This window comes from Schistocerca cancellata, chromosome 4, assembly GCF_023864275.1.
Source record: "Schistocerca cancellata isolate TAMUIC-IGC-003103 chromosome 4, iqSchCanc2.1, whole genome shotgun sequence".
NCBI lineage: Eukaryota > Metazoa > Arthropoda > Insecta > Orthoptera > Acrididae > Schistocerca > Schistocerca cancellata.
Genome location: NC_064629.1, coordinates 540,133,524 through 540,153,950, shown reverse-complemented (window position 1 = coordinate 540,153,950; position 20,427 = coordinate 540,133,524). Strand labels below are relative to the sequence as shown.

Below are 20,427 nucleotides of genomic sequence, written 5' to 3'. Positions count from 1 at the left end.
GCCAACCATAGCGCCATCTGGTTCCCCCCTTCAAGCTAGACAAGTTTCGTTCTTTGTAGTTTTTTCGTTTGACGCTTATTTCGTGAGATATTTGGCACGGTCACGATCAATTTATCACCCTGTATACAAATTGATTACAGTTCCAACTTTTAAGGGCGAGTATTTATTGTGTTATATGGCCACAAAATGTACATGTTAGCATGGCATCAGGCCCCCATTCTTGTGGATAGAAGCATCCAGAGATCACAGCATGGAGTTGTTCAGGATTCAGATGTAATCCTGTGGTATTTCAACCCATGCTGCTTGCACCTGAGTGTTCAGTTCCTGCAGATTGATGGGTGGAGGTATTTGTGATGAAAGGATTCCATGGCACTACCACAGTCTTGATTGAGAATAGACAGAGTGATGTGCCTGGCTATGGCTGGGTATCCACATCTGCAAAGCACACTCGAGAGATGGCAGCAGTATGAGGACAAATGTTGTCCTGTTGAAATAGAGCATAGGCACATGTGTTTATGAATAGTAGAGCCAATGGTTGTATGACCTCATCTAGTACCATGTGGCTGTCACAGACCCCATTAAGAATAGTAATGATGTACAAGCACAATAGAATACTGCTTGACACACACCAGGCTGGCCAGACGCGTGATGAGAGACCATAAACCACTCTTCACTATGCTCTACTCTGTGCATAGAGACACAGACCTGATTGTCATTGTTCCCAAGGTAGAAACAGGACTCATCATTAAAGATGACCCACTGACGATCTGCAGTGCCTCATGTCCATAGCTGCTCACACCGAGTGAGTCGGGCACAGTGGTGTGTTGTTGAGAGTGGCAGGAATCAAAATGGTCCTCATGTGATGAGCCCTACATCATGCAACTGCCTGCCAATGACACTAGCACATATGGTGTGTTATGTACAAGACAGGACAGTCCACGAATTGCCGCTGCCATTGCCGATGGATCTCTTTGCATTTGGTGGTGTCTGTATGGTTGGTGTGGGGCACAGTACAATAATAAGATCACCCAGCCTTCCACAGCCCCAAAGTGCGGACGCCCTCAAACTTATCTAAATGGTCAACCTGCTGCTGTACACGTTGCCTGGGCATAGTGCACATTCAGGTGATGGTCTGGTGATACTGCCCACTGTTGTACTGATCGCCACTGCTGTTTGGGAACCTCTTATACCAACCAGTGCCCTCAATGTCATGATCCCTCTCATGAATGCTAAGTGCAGAGCAAACTCTGCGGAAGTAATCATTAACATAGCTGATAGTGTACAACATACCCTCATAATTTGCAGTGGACTGGCTGGATCCTTCTGAGAGAAGTTCTTTTTAATGATTATCAGTGTACTTGTTTTCAGCATAGATTTTGAGACTTACGTATGATCAATATGAAATTGTCTGTTGGTGAATCTCTAGTAAAGTACTTTTTTCTGAAATACTACTGCTCAATAATTATGGCTTTAATTTTGACATTGGTGTATATTGTGAATAATAGGTAACACATTTAATGGCAGAACAACTATTCACTGAGAAGTATTCACTGTCAATTAACGTCTGCTGTGTGTAACATATTGATTATTTGGACCCTAAATCAGGAGACTTTTTAAATTAAGTGTACTTATCGCACACTATGGCTTGCAAATTCACATTAGGTTCAAATGGCTCTGAGCACTATGAGACTTAACATCTGAGGTCATCAGTCCCCTAGAACTTCGAACTACTTAAACCTAACTAACCTAAGGCCATCACACACATCCATGCCCGAGGCAGGTTCGAACCTGCGACCGTAGCGGTCGCGTGGTTCCAGACTGTAGCACCTAGAACCGCTCGGCCACCCCGGCCGGCGGGCATTTTCTGTTATGCAATACTGATCGAGAATATCCGCTATGACGTTTGTCTTGGCCATTAATAAATTTCATTGTTGTTAGTTCCTCAAATCCGATAATATAATTCGAGTTTTTGAATTACGGATGGTAACTCATAACATAATTACACCCTGTGGTACTGGGCTAAGCAAACTATGTGACGTGATATGGCGTACTATAACGTGATGTCCAGTGTGAATACACCATGAAGTTGACGAGGCGTGTACTGAAATAACGGTCTAGTGTGAATCAGCTTTTACTTTGTGACATTTTGTTTACCTTTGAGTGGTGTCTACTGATTTAAGTAAATAATCCATTATCTTACGGGGTACGTAGCAGCATGTTGTTCAGTCCCATTAGTGGATTGTATTTATTTTTACATTAAACTCAAATTATTCTAGTATTTGCTACAGTGAATTTCTTTCTATGAAGTCGAGTGCATTAGAGATTAATGTTTCTTTCATTGTATTTCTATATTGATATAAAACATCACATTTTCGCTCACAGTTTTTGGAAACTTTTACATTTTGTTGAGCAGGGGCATTTGGCATTTGGTTACAGTGGATGATCTTTGCCGTTTTTGATAGATGTGTCTTTGGTGAAGATCTTTGATGAACAGTTAGTGAGATGACGGCAAGCTTTGTGGGAATGGTGGTTTAAGAATGCGATATGTGAGATGAAAAGTAATCGTTAATACGTTGATGTGAAAGTTTGATGTGATGCAGTATGGAAGTAAAGTAAAGAGTTCGCAAGATTCACTACAGAGTTTCGTTTGATTCAGCAGAGACCATGGCATCAAAGAGCGGCGGCGGCTTTGATTTTCCAGGGATGAGGAAAACCGTTCTGGATTTAAGGGAACACCCTAACAAAAATGACGTAGTCGAACTCACAAAACATATAAAAAAAAGGTATGGCTTTATGTTTATTTTTGACGTCGTGTTCATCTGTTGTGTATGTTGTCATGATGAATGATAACAAGTTGCCTAGAACCGATAATTGTTTGTGCTCGTAGTTTTGTCAGGTAAATGGAAAGACTTTAAACATTGTTGTGCTCTGTATTAACGCTACGTCCGATATATGTGACACTACAGAACGAAGTAACATCATAATATAATTTCTGGGTTGTATCGTTGCAAACATTTGTTAGCATATAGAACATATCTTATGTTAAAATGCAGTACTCGCAGTAGTTGCACATTGTGTAAATTATAAGTTGATTGTTATCGATTCCCATTTTTGCATGTAACTGGCGACCATTCTGTAGGACCACCCAGCTAAAATAAATGCCATACAAATCATTTTTCAGCCCTTAAAAATTAAAAGTGCCGGACTTTCATGTATGACGCGTAATGTCTACATGCAGATGTGTCAAAAATGCTCGCGCTCGTTCTGCTTTTTACCATCCAAGTATTAAACCTGAACTTGTAACTATTTAACTATGTTTTCGGAAGGAAAGTTACAGATCCAGTGAAGAGGAAAGTGGCCTTCCCCCAAAGAACATGTCTGAAACGGGGTGCGGTCCATTCATGGAAGTGTTATTTAGCGTGTTTTGAATCTTAGAGAAATAGAATGAGAATAAAAGTTAATTTTGTATGTTCGTTTTGGAGCTAACAATAGTAAGGTAAATGTGTGTAGCTATGTCTTCATGTTTTTCCAGAGGCAAGTGGGAGAGTCAATATATTTTATTGTATTACTTCATGCAGGCTTCATAAATTATGTATAGTAGTAGCACCATACTTCGTTAGTTTTTTGTGTTGCATGGATCATGTTGTGTATGATAAATTGTAATAATGTGGAACGAGTTGGATGTGAGTTAGTAATCCCTGTCTACCACCCTTTTCTCATTGCAGTAATAGAAATTCTTCTATGTAGGAGTTGTCAATGAGAAAATTTTTCAGTTTGTTTCAAATTATATTTTGCTGTCTGTAATACATTTTATATCAGTTGTTGTTGGTTGGTCGGTTCGCTTTTTAAAGGAGCCAAACTACATGGTCATCAGTCCCTCAGTTGTTGTCAATGGGATGTTAAACCCCAGTTTTCATTCCTTGTATCATGATGGATTTAACTGCAAATAGTAATTAGCAGTTGCTACTTTTATCATATATATGGTTGTAAAAAATGTTTTGGCTGTGTAACTTACATTTGGGAGTCTTAATGACTTCTTGTGTTTAGGGTCCTCTTCATGGAATATACACACAACAGCAGATCATTGTGACTTCATGAGAAAGTACAGTAGTGTCGTGACACATTTGAATTTTACAACATTCTGTATCACATGTTTGGGTATCACAATTGACTCTTCTATTAAGACAAGGTTGAGTAGCCCTGATCTGAGCAGTCACAGTGTTTGATATTGTGGCCTTTTATGGGAGGAGTGGACACTCAACTCCTTGTTCAACCATTGTGCTTTGTATTGCCTGTATTGTGCGTAAATCACTGTGACTTTTGGAATGGTTCGTTTGTGAAGTACATTGTTAGTTTCTTCCATTGCCCTAGTCCAATATGTGCTTGTGCTCCATCTGTAATTACCTAATAAGTGGTGCAATATTAAACTCTAATCTTTCTTTTCTGGCAGCCTGTTCCCTCTGTTAAGGGAAGAACTAAGAAAAGCATTTGGTTAGATCAATGTGCAAACTTTGATCCTGTTGTAAGAAGTCCCAACATTTAATTGTTAATTTGACACCTTATTATTAGCTGTGAATTGGACATGTGAGCAGAAATGAAATGAAAACAGAATAATTTCTTTTGAACATCGTTCTTTCCGGTTCTGCCAGCCAAGACAGTTTATTGGTTACAAGTAATTGTCGTTATCAGGCATACATAATGAGTGCTATTGCATACAATGGCAATATTACAAAGTATTTGTTATGCAACTGCCACAGTGGTGTGTTAGTAACAAAATTCAGGCATTGGGTTGATTCTGAGAGTCATCATTTATTAGGATTTGGTGCATGTAGTTTACTTGTATCATTATCAGTGTGCTATGGCACCCATTGTGTTTGCCTATTAATGACAGTTCAAATTGGTGCAACCAGTAAAATTTGTGGAAATATTGAACCTATGAGTACCGCCCCTCTTTTACCCATGGTGTCAAAAAATGGTGGATGTAAACCACTCATTGAAATCAAATGTGTTGTGAGAATAACTGTAGTTACTGTCATGATATCACTTTCATTGGTTGTTTCACCTCACAGCCAAAGTTCACCTTTTAAACTAATCTGTGCTTTAGACTACATTACACATCTGCCAGTCACCACAACATACATTCAAAAAAATGAAATAGAAGCAAAATAAATATTGTCAGTGTGCTGTTTTATTTATTATTTTGCACATGAGGGCACATGCCACATCATTGTCTTGGGTCAGAGCTGAAGTTGGGTATCAGTAGATTCAACCCACCCTAATTTGTTGGCAGCCATTAGTGAAAATGATCATTTTCTAAAGTTATATAATGTCTATATGCCCATTCCTGATTAAACTAGTAGAATAACTGCTGTTTAGAATAGAAATGTGACAGTAATTGTAGTTGTGATAATCTCTTTGTTAGTTTGTGATTCGTGTTGTAGGCCTACTTCTGAAGTCTTTCTTTTGATTTAATATTTGTGTTATATATATTTTGTGTCTTTTGGGAGATAAGTTTGCTGTTGTGATATTACAGTCTCTTACTTGAAGATTTGTTGCCCCATTTGTGTTAACAGTTAGTATTTACAGTGTTTCTCATTGCCACTCATATACTGTGTATGGTTTGGTGGTTTAGTGTGTTAGTCAGATTGCAAATTCAGATTTCATCGAATCAGTTATCTATTGGACCTAGGCTTTGATCTGTCACTTATCATTTCTTTGCCCTTTGAAAATGAGAGGTGTATGTAATAAATTTCATATTACGCCATGATTATGAATTAACTTCCAACTGTAGGTCTCCCTATAACTTGCTGTGTACATCAGTTCAAAAGTCAGAGAAAAGAAAGGCACACGACTTCCGCAGGACTGCACTGTGATGTTAAAACCAACCTTCCAGTCAAGGAGGGATTTTCTTTATCTGTATCTCATTTGCAGAGAGTATTTGCATTTACTCTCTTTTTGTGAGCCACACTGGGGAGGGTTCATAGGCATCAGCGTACGAATTTTCTTGTCTGTTCAGACTCTTAGTGCACTCAAGCACTTCACCAGATGTATCCAGTAGACCTGCTGATTCAGCTCATCCATGACTCCTTATGGCGGCTCCAACACCGTGGCAAGGATGTGAGCTTTTGCTGGGTACCTGGCCACATTGGGATCCAGGGTAACGACAAGGCTGACAAAGCTGCCAAGGAAGCATGTTGTGATAGCGCTGTCCATCGATGTCCCATCCCACTGCACGCCATAATCTCATTTTCTGACAGATGCATCATGCATCAGTGGGAGACTGAATGGTTGCAGGTGGCAGACAACAAACTGAGGTTGCTCAAATTGACCACAAAGTCTTGGTGGACTACATGTCAGCCTTGCTGCCGGAAAGAGGTTTTGCTTACCAGACTGTGCATTAGGCGTAGCCCTATCACACATTACTTCCTCCTCCGGCGGGAGGTTCCACCACTCTGTGAAGTTTGTGATGTGCCGGTTTCAGTTCAGCATATTGTGGCTATGTGTCGTCTCTATAATATTAGGGCAGCCCTTTGTCTCACTGGAGATCTGCCCACTATCCTCACAGGTACCAGTGTTACGAAAGTGGTGAAATTTTGTGAACTGTCAGGCCTCATCCCTAAATTGGTAGGGAAGGGTGGCAGACTTTAGTATGTTATAAACTTCTCTGCATGTGGGTACAGCCTTTGTGCCCACCCATGAGATTTGCATGCTGACTCTTCATCAGGGCGCTGATGACAATGATGTCGAGCACTCCCTCAACCCAAATAATCATCATCATCTTTTGTGAGCCAAAATGTTAGTCTAACTGGCATGTTGTATTGCTGTTGTGCTCGATTTTTTTGTAATGATTCTTATGTGTAATGTTAAAGTGAAATTGAGACAGCAGGAGTACGTTTATGAGGAGCTGAGGACCTTGCTTTAATTTATATATGGTTTTCCTAAATTACTAGGACCCTTTTAAGACAGGCAAGTCAGATTTCATGTTTACCAATGTTATCAACTGATACGGTAGGTTGGGAGATGTTTTTGCTGTCATACTGATATCTTACAGACGGGGGGGGGGGGGGGGGGGACTAATCGTGAGAGGCTTTTGAATTGACTAGTTCGTTTTTCAGTGATGCAGGAGACTGTTTACCATGAACAATATGGGTCCTTTCTGAGTTAAACACTGCTAATTTTTGCTAAATTAACTTCTGTAATGAGCTTACCAGTAATTGTATACCAGTGTTGTTAATACTTATTTAAATCACATTTTCTGTAAAACTTGTACTTATTGTGGTTTATTATCTAAAACTGTAGAACAACTGTGGATTAAAGTGTGATAGTGGCCCTCCTCCCTCTCCCTGAAATCTTGGTTGTGGTGATGGACTGATCTGTAGCACAGCCCGACGTTCAGGTTAGGTTGGGAAGTGACAAACTGATAATGAGTTGACGAAACCAATGAATGTGAAAGCCAAATAAAGGTTGTGGTAACAAATTGACCAGTAATACAGCCTAATGTTTAGGTCCATGCCATATTGAAAAGTATGTAACTTTTACAGAGTTGTTGATCTTAGTGAAGTGCGTTATTGCTTAGTTTTGTATTTTTACAGACATTTATCATTCTGTGCAGTTTGTTCATATGAAGCAACTAGTTTCAGTTGATTATTTCTGTTAAGATATTGATAGTTAATAGCATGGATTACTTAATGCCATGTGCTAGCTTTTTTAATTGATATATCTTTGTTGGCACTTCGGAAATACAGCTGTAGTGCATTTTGTATTTGGTTTCATACTCAAAACATAATGAGATATTGCAGTGGTAAGACACAGGACTGGCTTTTGGTGCAAATTATTGTCTGGCATCCACATTTAGATTTTCGATGGTTTCTCCAAACTGCGTAAGGAGAAGGCTGAGATGGTTCTATTGAAAAGGACATGGTCATTTCTTCCCCCCCCCCCCCCCCCCCCCATCCTTTGCCATCTGAGCGTGTATTTTAATTACCTCATTGTTGATAGGATCTTAAACTCAAACGTTCAGTTCTCTACATATATTTGTGTCTGCTGTTGGACATAATGTCCGTTCTTTTATAGTTCTAGCAACATTTGTGAAATCCTCATAGAAAATTAATGATAGGAACTTTAAAACTGAATGAAATACATTCTTTCTTTTGTGACTATTTCAAACATTACTCTTAACTTACTTTCTTTACTTATGGTGCTAGTTTTTGGAATCAGGAATGAGTTACCTGTTTTGTAAGCGTTGCTTATGGAGTAATAGTAATTCTGAACTTTTGAGTATGATTGTTTTTCTGCTAGACTAAAACCATGTTTCCAGAAAGAAACATGAACTGTACAGTCAGTAGGTAGTGCCAGAGATTTGATAGTGAAGTTTTGTGTGTGGGGTGTTTTTTTTTTTTTTTTTTTTTTTTTTTTTTTTTTTTTTTTTTTTTTTTTTTTTTTTCAAAATTTGTTTTATGTGTAACTGTGTAATGTAAATGGCACTAAAAGGGACCGATTTGGTTCACAAGTCCGTGATTGTGTTTAAGAATGGAGCTACACTTCAGAAGAATGTCCATAACACAAACTAATCATCAGTACTAAGAGATGGTGTCCTTGGTCCGTAAGACACTTTGCAGAAGTTGTAAATCTAATATGTTAATCAGTGTAAACTTCTAGCGGATTTTGCTGCATCATTACAGAGGCATATGAGGGTCTTCCCTCTTCGGGCAAAATGTACAGCCCATCTCCTCATATAGACATCAGTGACGGTGGACATTTAACTCTCCACAACAAACACTTCATAATTGTTTAACTGCAATGACTGTGTCTTTGCATGGCTGACAGATTGTGCTTGCTGTCTCATGAACTGCAGCATCATGTAGAGAACATCATATCACATACAACACAGCTTGCGCTCCCTCTCCCTCTCAATACCATATTTTTGTGTTTCAAATTGTCTTTCCTTTGGCTTTCTTGTCCTAGTGTGGCAATAAAGCTGATGCCCAGATCTCAATGATGTCCGTTCCTTCTACCACACCAGAGGATTTCTTTCTGCAGGTCAGAAGAACTGTAATATATTAGTTCATATTCTCAATGTTTTCAGTATCTCTTAGAATTTTTTCCATGCAGGCTGAAGTTAAGGTCCTATTGACTGAATGATGGTCACCTAAGTGGAAACGTTGTATGGTTGTGATTTTTGATTCTGAAAGCCAAGTACAAAATCTTATCATAATCATATATTGTCTGGATGTTGGAGTTTACTACTTATGAAATGATATGAAAAGGGAAAAAACAATTTTGAAGGTTTTCTGCTGCACCTTCTAGAAGACAATATAATTTACTTGATTGTTCAGTGTGACGGGGGACGTTAAATACATACCGCCACAGTGGCCTCTTGTAGAGTTGTGCAGTAATGCTCATTTTAGACAAGGGCAATTTGCACTTAATTTTGTAAAGTTTGGGCGACCACACATACTTTTCCTGTAGATTATTGTACTGCACAACATTTATTTTGTGTCATTCATATACTTCTATGCTTGTGCTGACATGTAATTTAAATTCACATTCCTGACAGAAATTGAAGGTGTTACAAATTACAAAATGTTTTAAAATAAATACAAGGTTTTATACTTCATCTGGAACACTGTATTAGTTTCACAGAGAACGTGATTTTGGAATAATTTGAATAATTTCGCAACACTAAGGCCAAGATTTTCAAAATATATCCTTTGATATTTGACTTGGCAATAATGTGATGACTTTGAAGGAAACTGGTCCCAGTGAGATCAGACCATTTTCCATATTTCCATTGCTACTTTATGTGGTCTGTTAGCTGTTTTTCCCTGTATTATCTTCTACAATAAGAGAAACAGCTTTTAACTCCTTTAAAACTGGTTTTAAACAACTCTCAATAACTTACTGAACTCTTTGGGATAATAATTTATAGACTACAGTGTTATTCTTGTTGCATTTTAGATGTTAAATGTATGAAGAGCTACAGTTCCAACAAGGCTTAGTTTCACTAGCTGTCCTATATATCTTTTTATTTTCAATCAAACTTAAAATCAAAGTATCTTGCATGTTCTTTTTACCTGTAGTGCAGAATCTTTGGAAATACAGAAGAATCCGATTCCACCCGTCTACTTTGACCCACAATGTCACCAGTAGGGTTGAAACGACCATTCACAACTACTCCAATATCACACCTATGATGTCATTGCGTGAACATGACAACAAACACAAAAATAGATCAAAAAACCATCACACACATCTTCCTCCAAAAATATAGTCAAACTGACAGGACAAGCGTGGGAAGTTGGGGGTTTTTGGGTGGGGACAAACTAAATATAAACACACATCACCGTACCAAACGACACAAAACAACAAAATAAAACGACAACACAAAATTCCACTACACACAATACCCTCTAGAATCGGTCACTTCCCTTCACCTATATAGCTCAACTGCAGTTGTTGACACCAAATTATAAAACTCCAAAAATTACACCACCGCCAAAACTATTGGTACCACAAAAACAAACAAAACTGGAATGAACACTTCCCTTGACCTGTATAGGTCAACAGCAGCTCACAATATCAAAACATCCATAGCTACAGCCACACATTGGAATCGAACACTTCACCTATATAGGTCAACAGCAACTCACAAAGGCAAATCACCGATACCACCAACCAAACCACTCAGAAGTACCCCACCAACCATCATAAGACGCAAAAAATACACCGAAAAGAACGACTACTTACCACAAAAAAAATTCCGGCACTGTACTCTAGGTCAGATATACAGCAAACAGCACTTCTATAACTTACAAAGAGCAGAAACTAAATTGTTAACTCACTGAAACTAATTCCTGTTGAAGCACAGCCAAAAACAATACCTCACAGGTCAAGCAGTAACACGAAAATGAACCCAATACACTACATAACATGCAACCCATAAACACACCACCAGAGGGCACCACCGACCGCAACAAAACGACCCCTATAAATGCCACAGCTGCAAAATACTAACACGAATTCTTTACAGATGAATGGAAAAACTAGTAGAAGCCGACCTCGGGGAAGATCAGTTTGGATTCCGTAGAAATACTGGAACACGTGAGGCAATACTGGCCTTAACGACTTATCTTAGAAGAAAGATTAAGGAAAGGCAAATCTATGTTTCTAGCATTTGTAGACTTAGAGAAAGCTTTTGACAATGTTGATTGGAATACTCTCTTTCAAATTCTAAAGGTGGCAGGGGTAAAATACAGGGAGCGAAAGGCTATTTATAATTTGTACAGAAACCAGATGGCAGTTATAAGAGTCGAGGGACATGAAAGGGAAGCAGTGGTTGGGAAGGGAGTGAGACAGGGTTGTAGCCTCTCCCCGATGTTAATCAATCTGTATATTGAGCAAGCAGTGAAGGAAACAAAAGAAAAATTTGGAGTAGGTATTAAAATCCATGGAGAAGAAATAAAAACTTTGAGGTTCGCTGATGACATTGTAATTCTGTCAGAGACAGCAAAGGACTTCGAAGAGCAGTTGAATGGAATGGATAGTGTCTTGAAAGGAGGATATAAGACGAACATCAACAAAAGCAAAACAAAAGTATTTGTATGGAGTGTAGCCATGTATGGAAATGAAACATGGACGATAAATAGTTTGGACAAGAAGAGAATAGAAGCTTTCCAAATGTGGTGCTACAGAAGAATGCTGAAGATTAGATGGGTAGATCACATAACTAATGAGGAAGTATTGAATAGGTTTGGGGAGAAGAGAAGTTTGTGGCACAACTTGACCAGAAGAAGGGATCGGTTGGTAGGACATGTTCTGAGGCATCAAGGGATCACCAATTTAGTATTGAAGGGCAGCGTGGAGGGTAAAAATCGTAGAGGGAGACCAAGAGATGAATACAGTAAGCAGATTCAAAAGAATGTGAGTTTCAGTAGGTACTGGGAGATCAAGAAGCTTGCATGTAGCATGGAGAGCTGCATCAAACCAGTCTCTGGACTGAAGACCACAACAACATAAATGCCCCACACTCACAAACTAAACTCTGTGACGTCACACACCACAAAAGCTGCCGGGTGGGATCAGGCGCTTCTGTTGACCTGAATCTTTCATGGATCTCGTCTTAATCTTTTGAGTTTATTTTCATAAAACATTCCTTTTTATAACGTTCTTTGCTGACTTCAGATTTTCAGAGAAACATATCATTGTCCAGAATTTTTCTTCTTTTTTTTTTCTTCTTCTTCTTCGCAATGTCTTTTTTCCATTCCCCTTTTTGAATTTTACATTTGTGTTAAATAGAGTGGTTCTCATGTTCTCTCTCTGCTCAGGATGTATTACCACAATCGTGTCCTATATATTTGTGTGTGTGTGTGTGTGTGTGTGTGTGTGTGTGTGTGTGTGTGTGTGTTTAGAAACAATTCCTTTAAATACCTATTAGAGCAGTTTGTTTTAAGATTCTCATTGTATACCCGAATTATTTGCATCTGAAGCTGAGATGATTTCTACAACAAAATCACAGATTCCTTCCTTATCTTTCTCTTCCTACATCTACAGGACTACTCTGCAATTCACATTTAACCCTATGATGCAATATTTCCACTACAGTGGACAGCTTTTAATGGTCCCTTCTTTGGCATTGCCAATCAATCATGACACTGCAAATGCATGCAGAACACAAAACCTGTGGGGAGTACCCACTGCAGTGGGCTATGTGCATGTGCACTGTCAGGACTGAAGGACTGACTGATAACACCAATGAAGTGACCATCAACTGCTATCAACTTTAGTGAACTCTGTACGCCACAAGGTTAAGTTCAAGCTCTGATTCTTCTCGCATTTGGAGGAGAAGTTAGTGCCTGAAATTTCATGAAAAAATATTGCTTCAAGAAAAATTTCTCTGTTTTAATAATTGCTGTCCCCAACATGCGTATCACAGCCTTGACAGGATCGACAGAAGCGTCCGATCCCACGCGCTGGCTTTGACCCGTGATGTAAGGCTGTTGTGGTGTGTCACGTCATGACGGCGCAGAATTTAGTTTGTGAGAGTGGCGTGTTTGTAGGTGTCATTTTGATGCGATCGGTGGTGCTCTGGTGGTGTGTTAGGTGATGTTTTCGGTTTAGTTTGCGAGTGTGGCATCGTGCGTGAATTTTGGTAAATTGCTTTTTTTATGTCTTTGGTAGGTATGGATATGACTGACAGGGTCAACAGTTTTCGGTTGTTGGCTATGATGGGGGACAGTGGATTGTCTCTAATAAAATTTCTTCAACTATTCGGATTTTTGGATGAAGTCGTGAAGTGTTCAGTATGTCGTGAAGAAATGAGGCTTACTTAAAGTTCCGGCGTCTCGGACCAGGGACAGCTGTATGTGGAGATGTTGTAAGGATAACAGGTCAAGGGAAGTGTTCTATCCCAATTTATGGGATCGGGAGCTGCTGTGGAGCTATGTAGGTCAAGGGAAGTGTCCGATTCCAGATGATATTGTGTTTTGTGATGTCTTTTTTTCGTCGTTTTGTGTGGTTTTGTATGGGGGTGGGTGTCTAACTTCGTTTATATTTAGTTTGTCCCCACCCAAAAACCCCCTATTTCCCACGCTTGTCCCGTTAGTGTCATTAGGCTTTTTGTGGGACGTGAGTGTGTGTTTGTTTTTCGATGTATTTTCGTCCTCATAATGTGTACGTAACGACTTTATATGCGCCATATTGGAATCATGGTTTATGGTCGTTTTCGCCATGTTTGTGACGTCATGGGTCAAAGCAGACAGGCGGGATCAGACACTTCCGTATTTCCCCATGACACTTTCTTCCCTATACGAAACAAGCTGCACTTCTCTGAACTTTTTTGATGTCCATCAGTCCTATCTGGTAACGATCCTATACTACACAGCAATACTCCAGAAGAGGATGGACAAGTTTAGTGTAGGCAGTAGATTAGCTGTATCCTCTAGGTGTTCAAAAATTTTCCCCCACATTCTCTTCAGTTTATGTTAGATACACTTTCCACATTACTCTGTTCTAATATGTATTAACTTAAATGAAACACTTTTTTATCCTTGTTTCACAAACTTTTATCATTACAGTGCAGCCTAGGTTTTGGGTTGTAAACCCATTTTCTAATAAGTAACTGATCTCAAAGATGAGAACCAAGCAAAGAGAAACATGTCTACTTTTTAAACTATTGACTTTTTACTTAAACAGTAAAAGTTACCTCTGTTGACAATTTTGACAAAATTATTTATGAATTTACAAAATTCATTAGGACAGCACTGATGATAACTATGGTTAACCATACTTAGGAGTACAGTTATGCACAGGAATGGAATTTATGTGAATGAGGGCACCAAGGTTCTTCGGTGTAGGGGTTGCAGAATTGTCTAGAAGGGCCTAGTAATTGAACTGAGTTTGTTCATTCGGCAATAAATGTGGGGATACATGCGTGTTTCTTAATTTCTGAAATTTCTAGCTGAGTTAGTTTTTCACCCTTTCCTTCTGTGTATAGGACTTCTGTATCTATAGATTGTGTATCTGTGACTTTAATTTATGCAGTGTTTGGCAATGGATGAATCTGTCTTCTTTAATTGCAAAATTCTGTAGTATTCTCTGAGCAGATTGACCTCCCTGTCTGTCCAAAATAACAATGCTGCCACTCTCAGCAAATGATCTTACAAATCCCTTCCTTTGTTTCATGGTGTCTATTTGTTTATCTTTTGAAATGTAGACACAACTACCTACTGTCTCTGGGACATAGAAAAGTAGAGGAAAGTTCTTTTCTTTTAAAACGTTGCTTGTTCTGTTTGAAGTTTCACCTATAAAAGGTAAATTGCACCAATTCCTTTTTGATCTATGGTGTTCACTGGGTACAGTAGCGGTCTGGTTTGCTTCTTCTGTTTTTATTGAGAATTTTGTCAGTAATGGTGGAAACAAATTCATTATTTGTGCCTATTGTTCTCATTGTATTGAGTTCCTGCTCACAGTCTTCTTATATAGTGGGGATAGAAAGGAGACAGTGGATCATGTCATGGAATGCTGTATGTTTGTAGGATGTTGAGAGGAAGGTGGGAGTGTGTTAGTGAAGACATCATTTCCTCTAAATTTCAAATTTATGGTTGCTGTTTTCTATCTGTAAGCTGATATCCAGGAAATTAATACTGAAACTTACTAATTCCACATTGACCTCTTTGCTAGTTGCTATTGATTCTTATTGTCCAAGATCTTATGAAGTTGTCTAGTGGAATCTTTCCACATACAGAGAATATCACAGACATATATATATACACCTATACAAGAAATTTTTGTGTGGCCTTTTTGTGTTATCCAACATTAATGCTTCATTTATTGTATTGTACTGTATTTATCAGACCATGCCATGCATATTGTTTTAAATTTGTGGTTTTACTGTGCCTTATCCATCTGTTCATTGTGTTCTTTGTTAATACCTCCCTCTCTCACGTTTATTCCCTAAATATTCTTTTCCTATCTGATTGTCAACTAATGTCTTACTTATACAGTGCTATTTCATAAAGTCATTTGAAGCTATTTGAGCTGGCTGCTATTACCTTATGCCTCTAGTGGCTACCTTCATACCAGTGAAGCCAATTTTAGATCCAGTTTTTATATATTTCATTTTTCTGTTAAACATCAAAAGTTTTGAAACCTGACTTACACTTGTATCAACTGCTGAACATCAAATCTATAGAGTGAATAGTCCTCATTCCATAGTTGGTATGGCACTGAGAATATTCACTATCAGAATAATCTTTTTAGTATTTGATGAATGGGAGCAACATTGAGTATGTTCTGAGACAATATTGTGACTTTTTCTTTGACCATGGGAATTATGTTGAGTTTGCTTCATCACCTTTCAGTTACTATATTAAATATTTATTCTATCTCACCATTCACGAACGTCGATGTATGCAACAGTATGGCCCATATTGTTACAGGGATTTCAAATGTTTTTCTTTCATAGAATATGGTATGGCACCAGCTTTGGTCTCTAAAACTTCCTAAGTTTCGGTGATTGACATATATACATTTGAATGGTAGTCATTGGGACTTTATACATTCTGCCCGTAGAAAATTTTCTGCTAAACTATTTTTCAGTATGAACCGCAGTGGTACAGTAGTATTCAATTTGCATTATAGAAGTCAGAGAGGGATGTTCTATTGTATCTTCATGCTCATCAAATTCACTTTGCACATTAATAGCCTAGTGGGTGGGGTCATATTGTCTCGTAACATATCCTCTTTTGGAAGCAATAGCTGCGCTATTAGATGATAATGATAACCAAAAATGGTTTTATAGAACTCACCAGGGGTGTGTGTGTGTGTGTGTGTGTGTGTGTGTGTGTGTGTGTGTGTGTGTGTGTCCAGAAATCTTGTATCGTTTCAACAGAGGTATGGGGTGGATAACCACAAAATGTTAATTATACAGCAAAACATTTTACATAAAGGCAGGACAATTTCAGCAATAAAAAATATTTTTGCACAATAAAAATACAATTTTCTTTAAAGAACTATTAATGAAAATAAAAAAAAATATGTTCACACATTATGCCCAAAAAACCAGTTGGTATGAAATATAGAGATGGCAGAAATTGGTGGCTAGGTTTGCACACAAAAATACGTAATTGTGATTGCATATTCTCCTGAATTAGCCCTTTTATCTATGTCAGAATGTTGTGCAACAGATACTGGGCAAGCCATGCATATTTTTTATTCATAAACAAATAGAGTAGCATATACGGTAGAGTACAAGAATTAAATATGGTATTAACTTAGCTAGTACATATTCAGGATGATTTAGCTGAGTTGTTCACCTAAAATACTTCTGGAACCATTTACACTTTTGTAATTCTGTTTTCACTCATGTTAATTGTGAGAAAGTCCTCACTAAATGGCAAGAGTTTCACAGTTGTACACTACTGGCATTAAAATTGCTACACCACGAAGATGACGTGCTACAGACGCGAAATTTAACTGACTGGAAGATGATGCTGTGATATGCAAATGATTAGCTTTTCAAAGCATTCACACAAGGTGCCTTTCTGGATACAGAAAATGTTCGACTGCTGCCCTGGCCAGCACATTCTCCAGATCTCTCACCAATTGAAAACATCTGGTCAATGGTGGCCGAGAAACTGGCTCGTCACAATACGCCAGTCACTACTCTTGATGAACTGTGGTATTGTGTTGAAGCTGCATGGGCAGCTGTACCTGTACATGCCATCCAAGCTATATTTGATTCAATACCCAGGTGTATCAGGGCCGTTATTACGGCAAGAGGTGGTTGTTCTGGGTACTTATTTCTCAGGATCTATGCACCCAAATTGCGTGAAAATGTAATCACATGTCAGTTCTAGTGTAATATATTTGTCCAATGAATACTCATTTATCATCTGCATTTCTTCTTGGTGTAGCAATTTTAGTGGCCAGTAGTGTATTAATTACAGAGAGATCTTTATCAGCTTTGCTTTTTTGAATTGAAGTATATCGATTTCTGCTATTATTGTATTTGTAAAATAGATGGATTTAGCGACTTTTCACTATTCAAAATCTGAATACTTGTTTCGGAGTAATTCCAATATTTAGAACTTAGAAATTTTAAACATCAAACCGATTGCTGTCTTATGCAGCAGGTCATGATTTCATGTCCAATCAAGGAAATAAGTTGCGTCCAGTAAGGGGGAAACAATTCCATCCTTTTCCAAATAGTATATCTTTCAGTCTGGAGTAATACTGGTGCATTAATGTGTAGAGAATAGAGAGACATAGTAATACACTAACTGACAAAAGGAGTGAAGCATCCAGAAGGTGTAGTCACATGTCATTGTAACTATGTACATGTATGCACCCCCAGTGGATATGTAAATGATGAGTTTCAATTGCCTGTGACAGGTACAACGGCCACCAGGGTGCATTAGTGGTGTGCAAGTTTAGTGTTATCAGACCCGGTAAGGCATATAGGGGGTATGAACAGCATCAGATGTTTAGTGATCACCGTGAAAAACATAAATATGCCATATGCTTATGTGAAACAGAATTATCAACAAGTGATATACACTATGTGATGAAAAGTATCCGGACACCTTGCTGAAAATGACTTACAAGTTCGTGGCGCCCACCATCGGTAATGCTGGAATTCAGTATGGTGTCGGCCCACCCTTAGCCTTGATGACAGCTTCCACTTTCGCAGGCATACGTTCAGTCAGATGCTGGAAGCTTTCTTGGGGAATGGCAGACCATTCTTCACAGATTGCTGCACAGAGGAGAGGTATTGATGTCAGTAGATGAGGCCTGACATGAAGTCAGCACTCCAAAACATCCCAAAGGTGTTCTATAGAATTCAGGTGAGGACTCTATGCAGGTCAGTCCATTATAGGGATGTTATTGTTGTGTAACTATTCCGCCACAGACTGTGCATTATGAACAGGTGTGTGATAGTGCCACACTAAACAACCAGGGCTGCAAGCCCCGTCCATGAAAAACACGACCATACCATAACACCACTGGGTCATTCCATGTCAGTTCAACCAGGGGCTCCAGCTCATAGTCTCAGATTTGACTGAAATTCAGTACACTAATTCTACCATGTGTGGAACACTTGTGTACAAAGTATTAGTTTCCCCTGCCAATTAGTTCCAGAATTATGACTTGTGAAAGAAAATGGCGTGACCCGGAAATTGCAACCCGCATCTGGCAATGTATCTTCAGACCCAACTTCACGTCTTAATAACTTTGGAATGATTCCACACATTCCAGTGAAATTTTTACAACCCAGTAACATCCATTTAGAGAACACACTCCATGAATCAAAACACCAACAACATATTTCTGAGGGGAAAATAAAAAATTCCAAAATGTTATTAAAAAAATGTAATACGTTAAAAGGTACATACTGTAGGTGCTCTCTATGCCAAACATAATTCACTCAAAAAGGGTACAAATTTTTTTGTCTGTCTCATCATCACTATTACTTGCTAAATAGTGTTAAAAGAAACGTAACCAAATACATATGTGACCTTTTATTGTACACAAATGCCTTGCAATAACAAGTTGAAATTTTGCCACATATTATATTATGGTCTACTTATGCAATGTTTGAAATTTGGCTTGGATATCACTTGTCCCTTTTGTGCTACCACACTTCGAAAATCCATGTTTTTCAGGTAACTTTTCAAATTTTTGTATTTTCGTGTGCATGTAACTCAGTTTTTGTGACTGATATGGGAAAGATGAGTTCTGTGTGTGTTTAGGCCACATTAAGCTTAGCACAAAAAAATTTATACCCATTTCGAGTGAATTATGTTTGGCATAGAGGGCACCTACAACATGTACCTTTTAACGTATTACATTTTTTTAATAACAATTTGGAATTTTTTATTCTCCCTCAGAAATATGTTGTTGGGGTTTTGATTCATAGAGTGTGTTCTCTAAATGGACGTTATTGGGTTGTAAAAATTTCAGTGGACTGTGTGGAATAGTTCCAAAGTTATTAAGACCTGGAGCTGGGTCTGAAGATAGATTGCCAGATGAGGGTTGCAGTTTCTGGTTCACAACACCTTCTTTCACAATCCATAATTCTGGAACTAATTGGCAGGGGAACTTAAAATTTTGTACATGAATGTTCCACACTTGGTAGCATTGGTGTGCTAAATTTCTGCCAAATCTGAGACTATCAGCTGGAACATTTTCTAAAATTGGTTGAATTGACATGGAATGACCCCACTGCCACATAATTTTACTGTTGGCTCTGCACACGCTGGCAGATGACGTTCACCAGGCATTCGCTATACCCACACCCTGCCATCGGATCGCCACATTGTGTACCGTGATTTGTCACTCCACACAATGTTTTTCTGCTGTTCAGTCGTTCATTGTGTACGCTCCTTACACCAAGCGAGGCGCCGTTTTGCGTTTACCGTCGTGATGTGTGGCTTATGAGCAGCTTCTCGACCATCCAAGTTTTCTCACCTACCGACTAACTGTCATATTACTTGTAGGGGATCCTGATGCAGTTTGGAATTTCTGTGTGTTGGTCTGGATAGATGTCTGCCTTTTACACATTACGACCTTCTTCAACTGTTGGCAGTGTGTCAGTCAACAGACGATGTCGGCCTGTAAGCTTTTGTGCTGTATGTATCTCTTCACGTTTCCACTACACTGTCACATAGGAAACAGTGGACCTAGGGATGCTTAGGAGGGTGGAAATCTCGCGTACAGGCGTATGATGCAAGTGATACCCAATCACATGACAACGTTCAAAGTCTCTGAGTTCAGTGGAGCACCCCATTCTACTCTCATGATGTCTAATGACTACTGAGGTTGCTGATGTGGAGTACCTGGCAGTAGGTGGCAGCACAATGCACCTAATATGAAGAACTTATGTATTTGGGGGTGTCCAGATACTTTTGATCACATAGTGTAGTTTGAAAG

The 20,427-nt window shown here is 38.8% G+C and overlaps 1 protein-coding gene across 1 annotated transcript in view; it reads left to right on the top strand.

The window, feature by feature from the left end:
• The first annotated feature begins 2,514 nt into the window (after nucleotides 1-2,514).
• The window catches only part of LOC126184314 (E3 ubiquitin-protein ligase UBR4-like), a 128,402-nt gene continuing 110,489 nt past the window's right edge, over nucleotides 2,515-20,427 (top strand). The window contains exon 1 of the mRNA XM_049926690.1: nucleotides 2,515-2,783. Coding sequence (XP_049782647.1) covers nucleotides 2,665-2,783 — 119 coding nt within the window. The 5' untranslated portion in view covers nucleotides 2,515-2,664. The remainder of the gene's footprint in view (nucleotides 2,784-20,427) is intronic.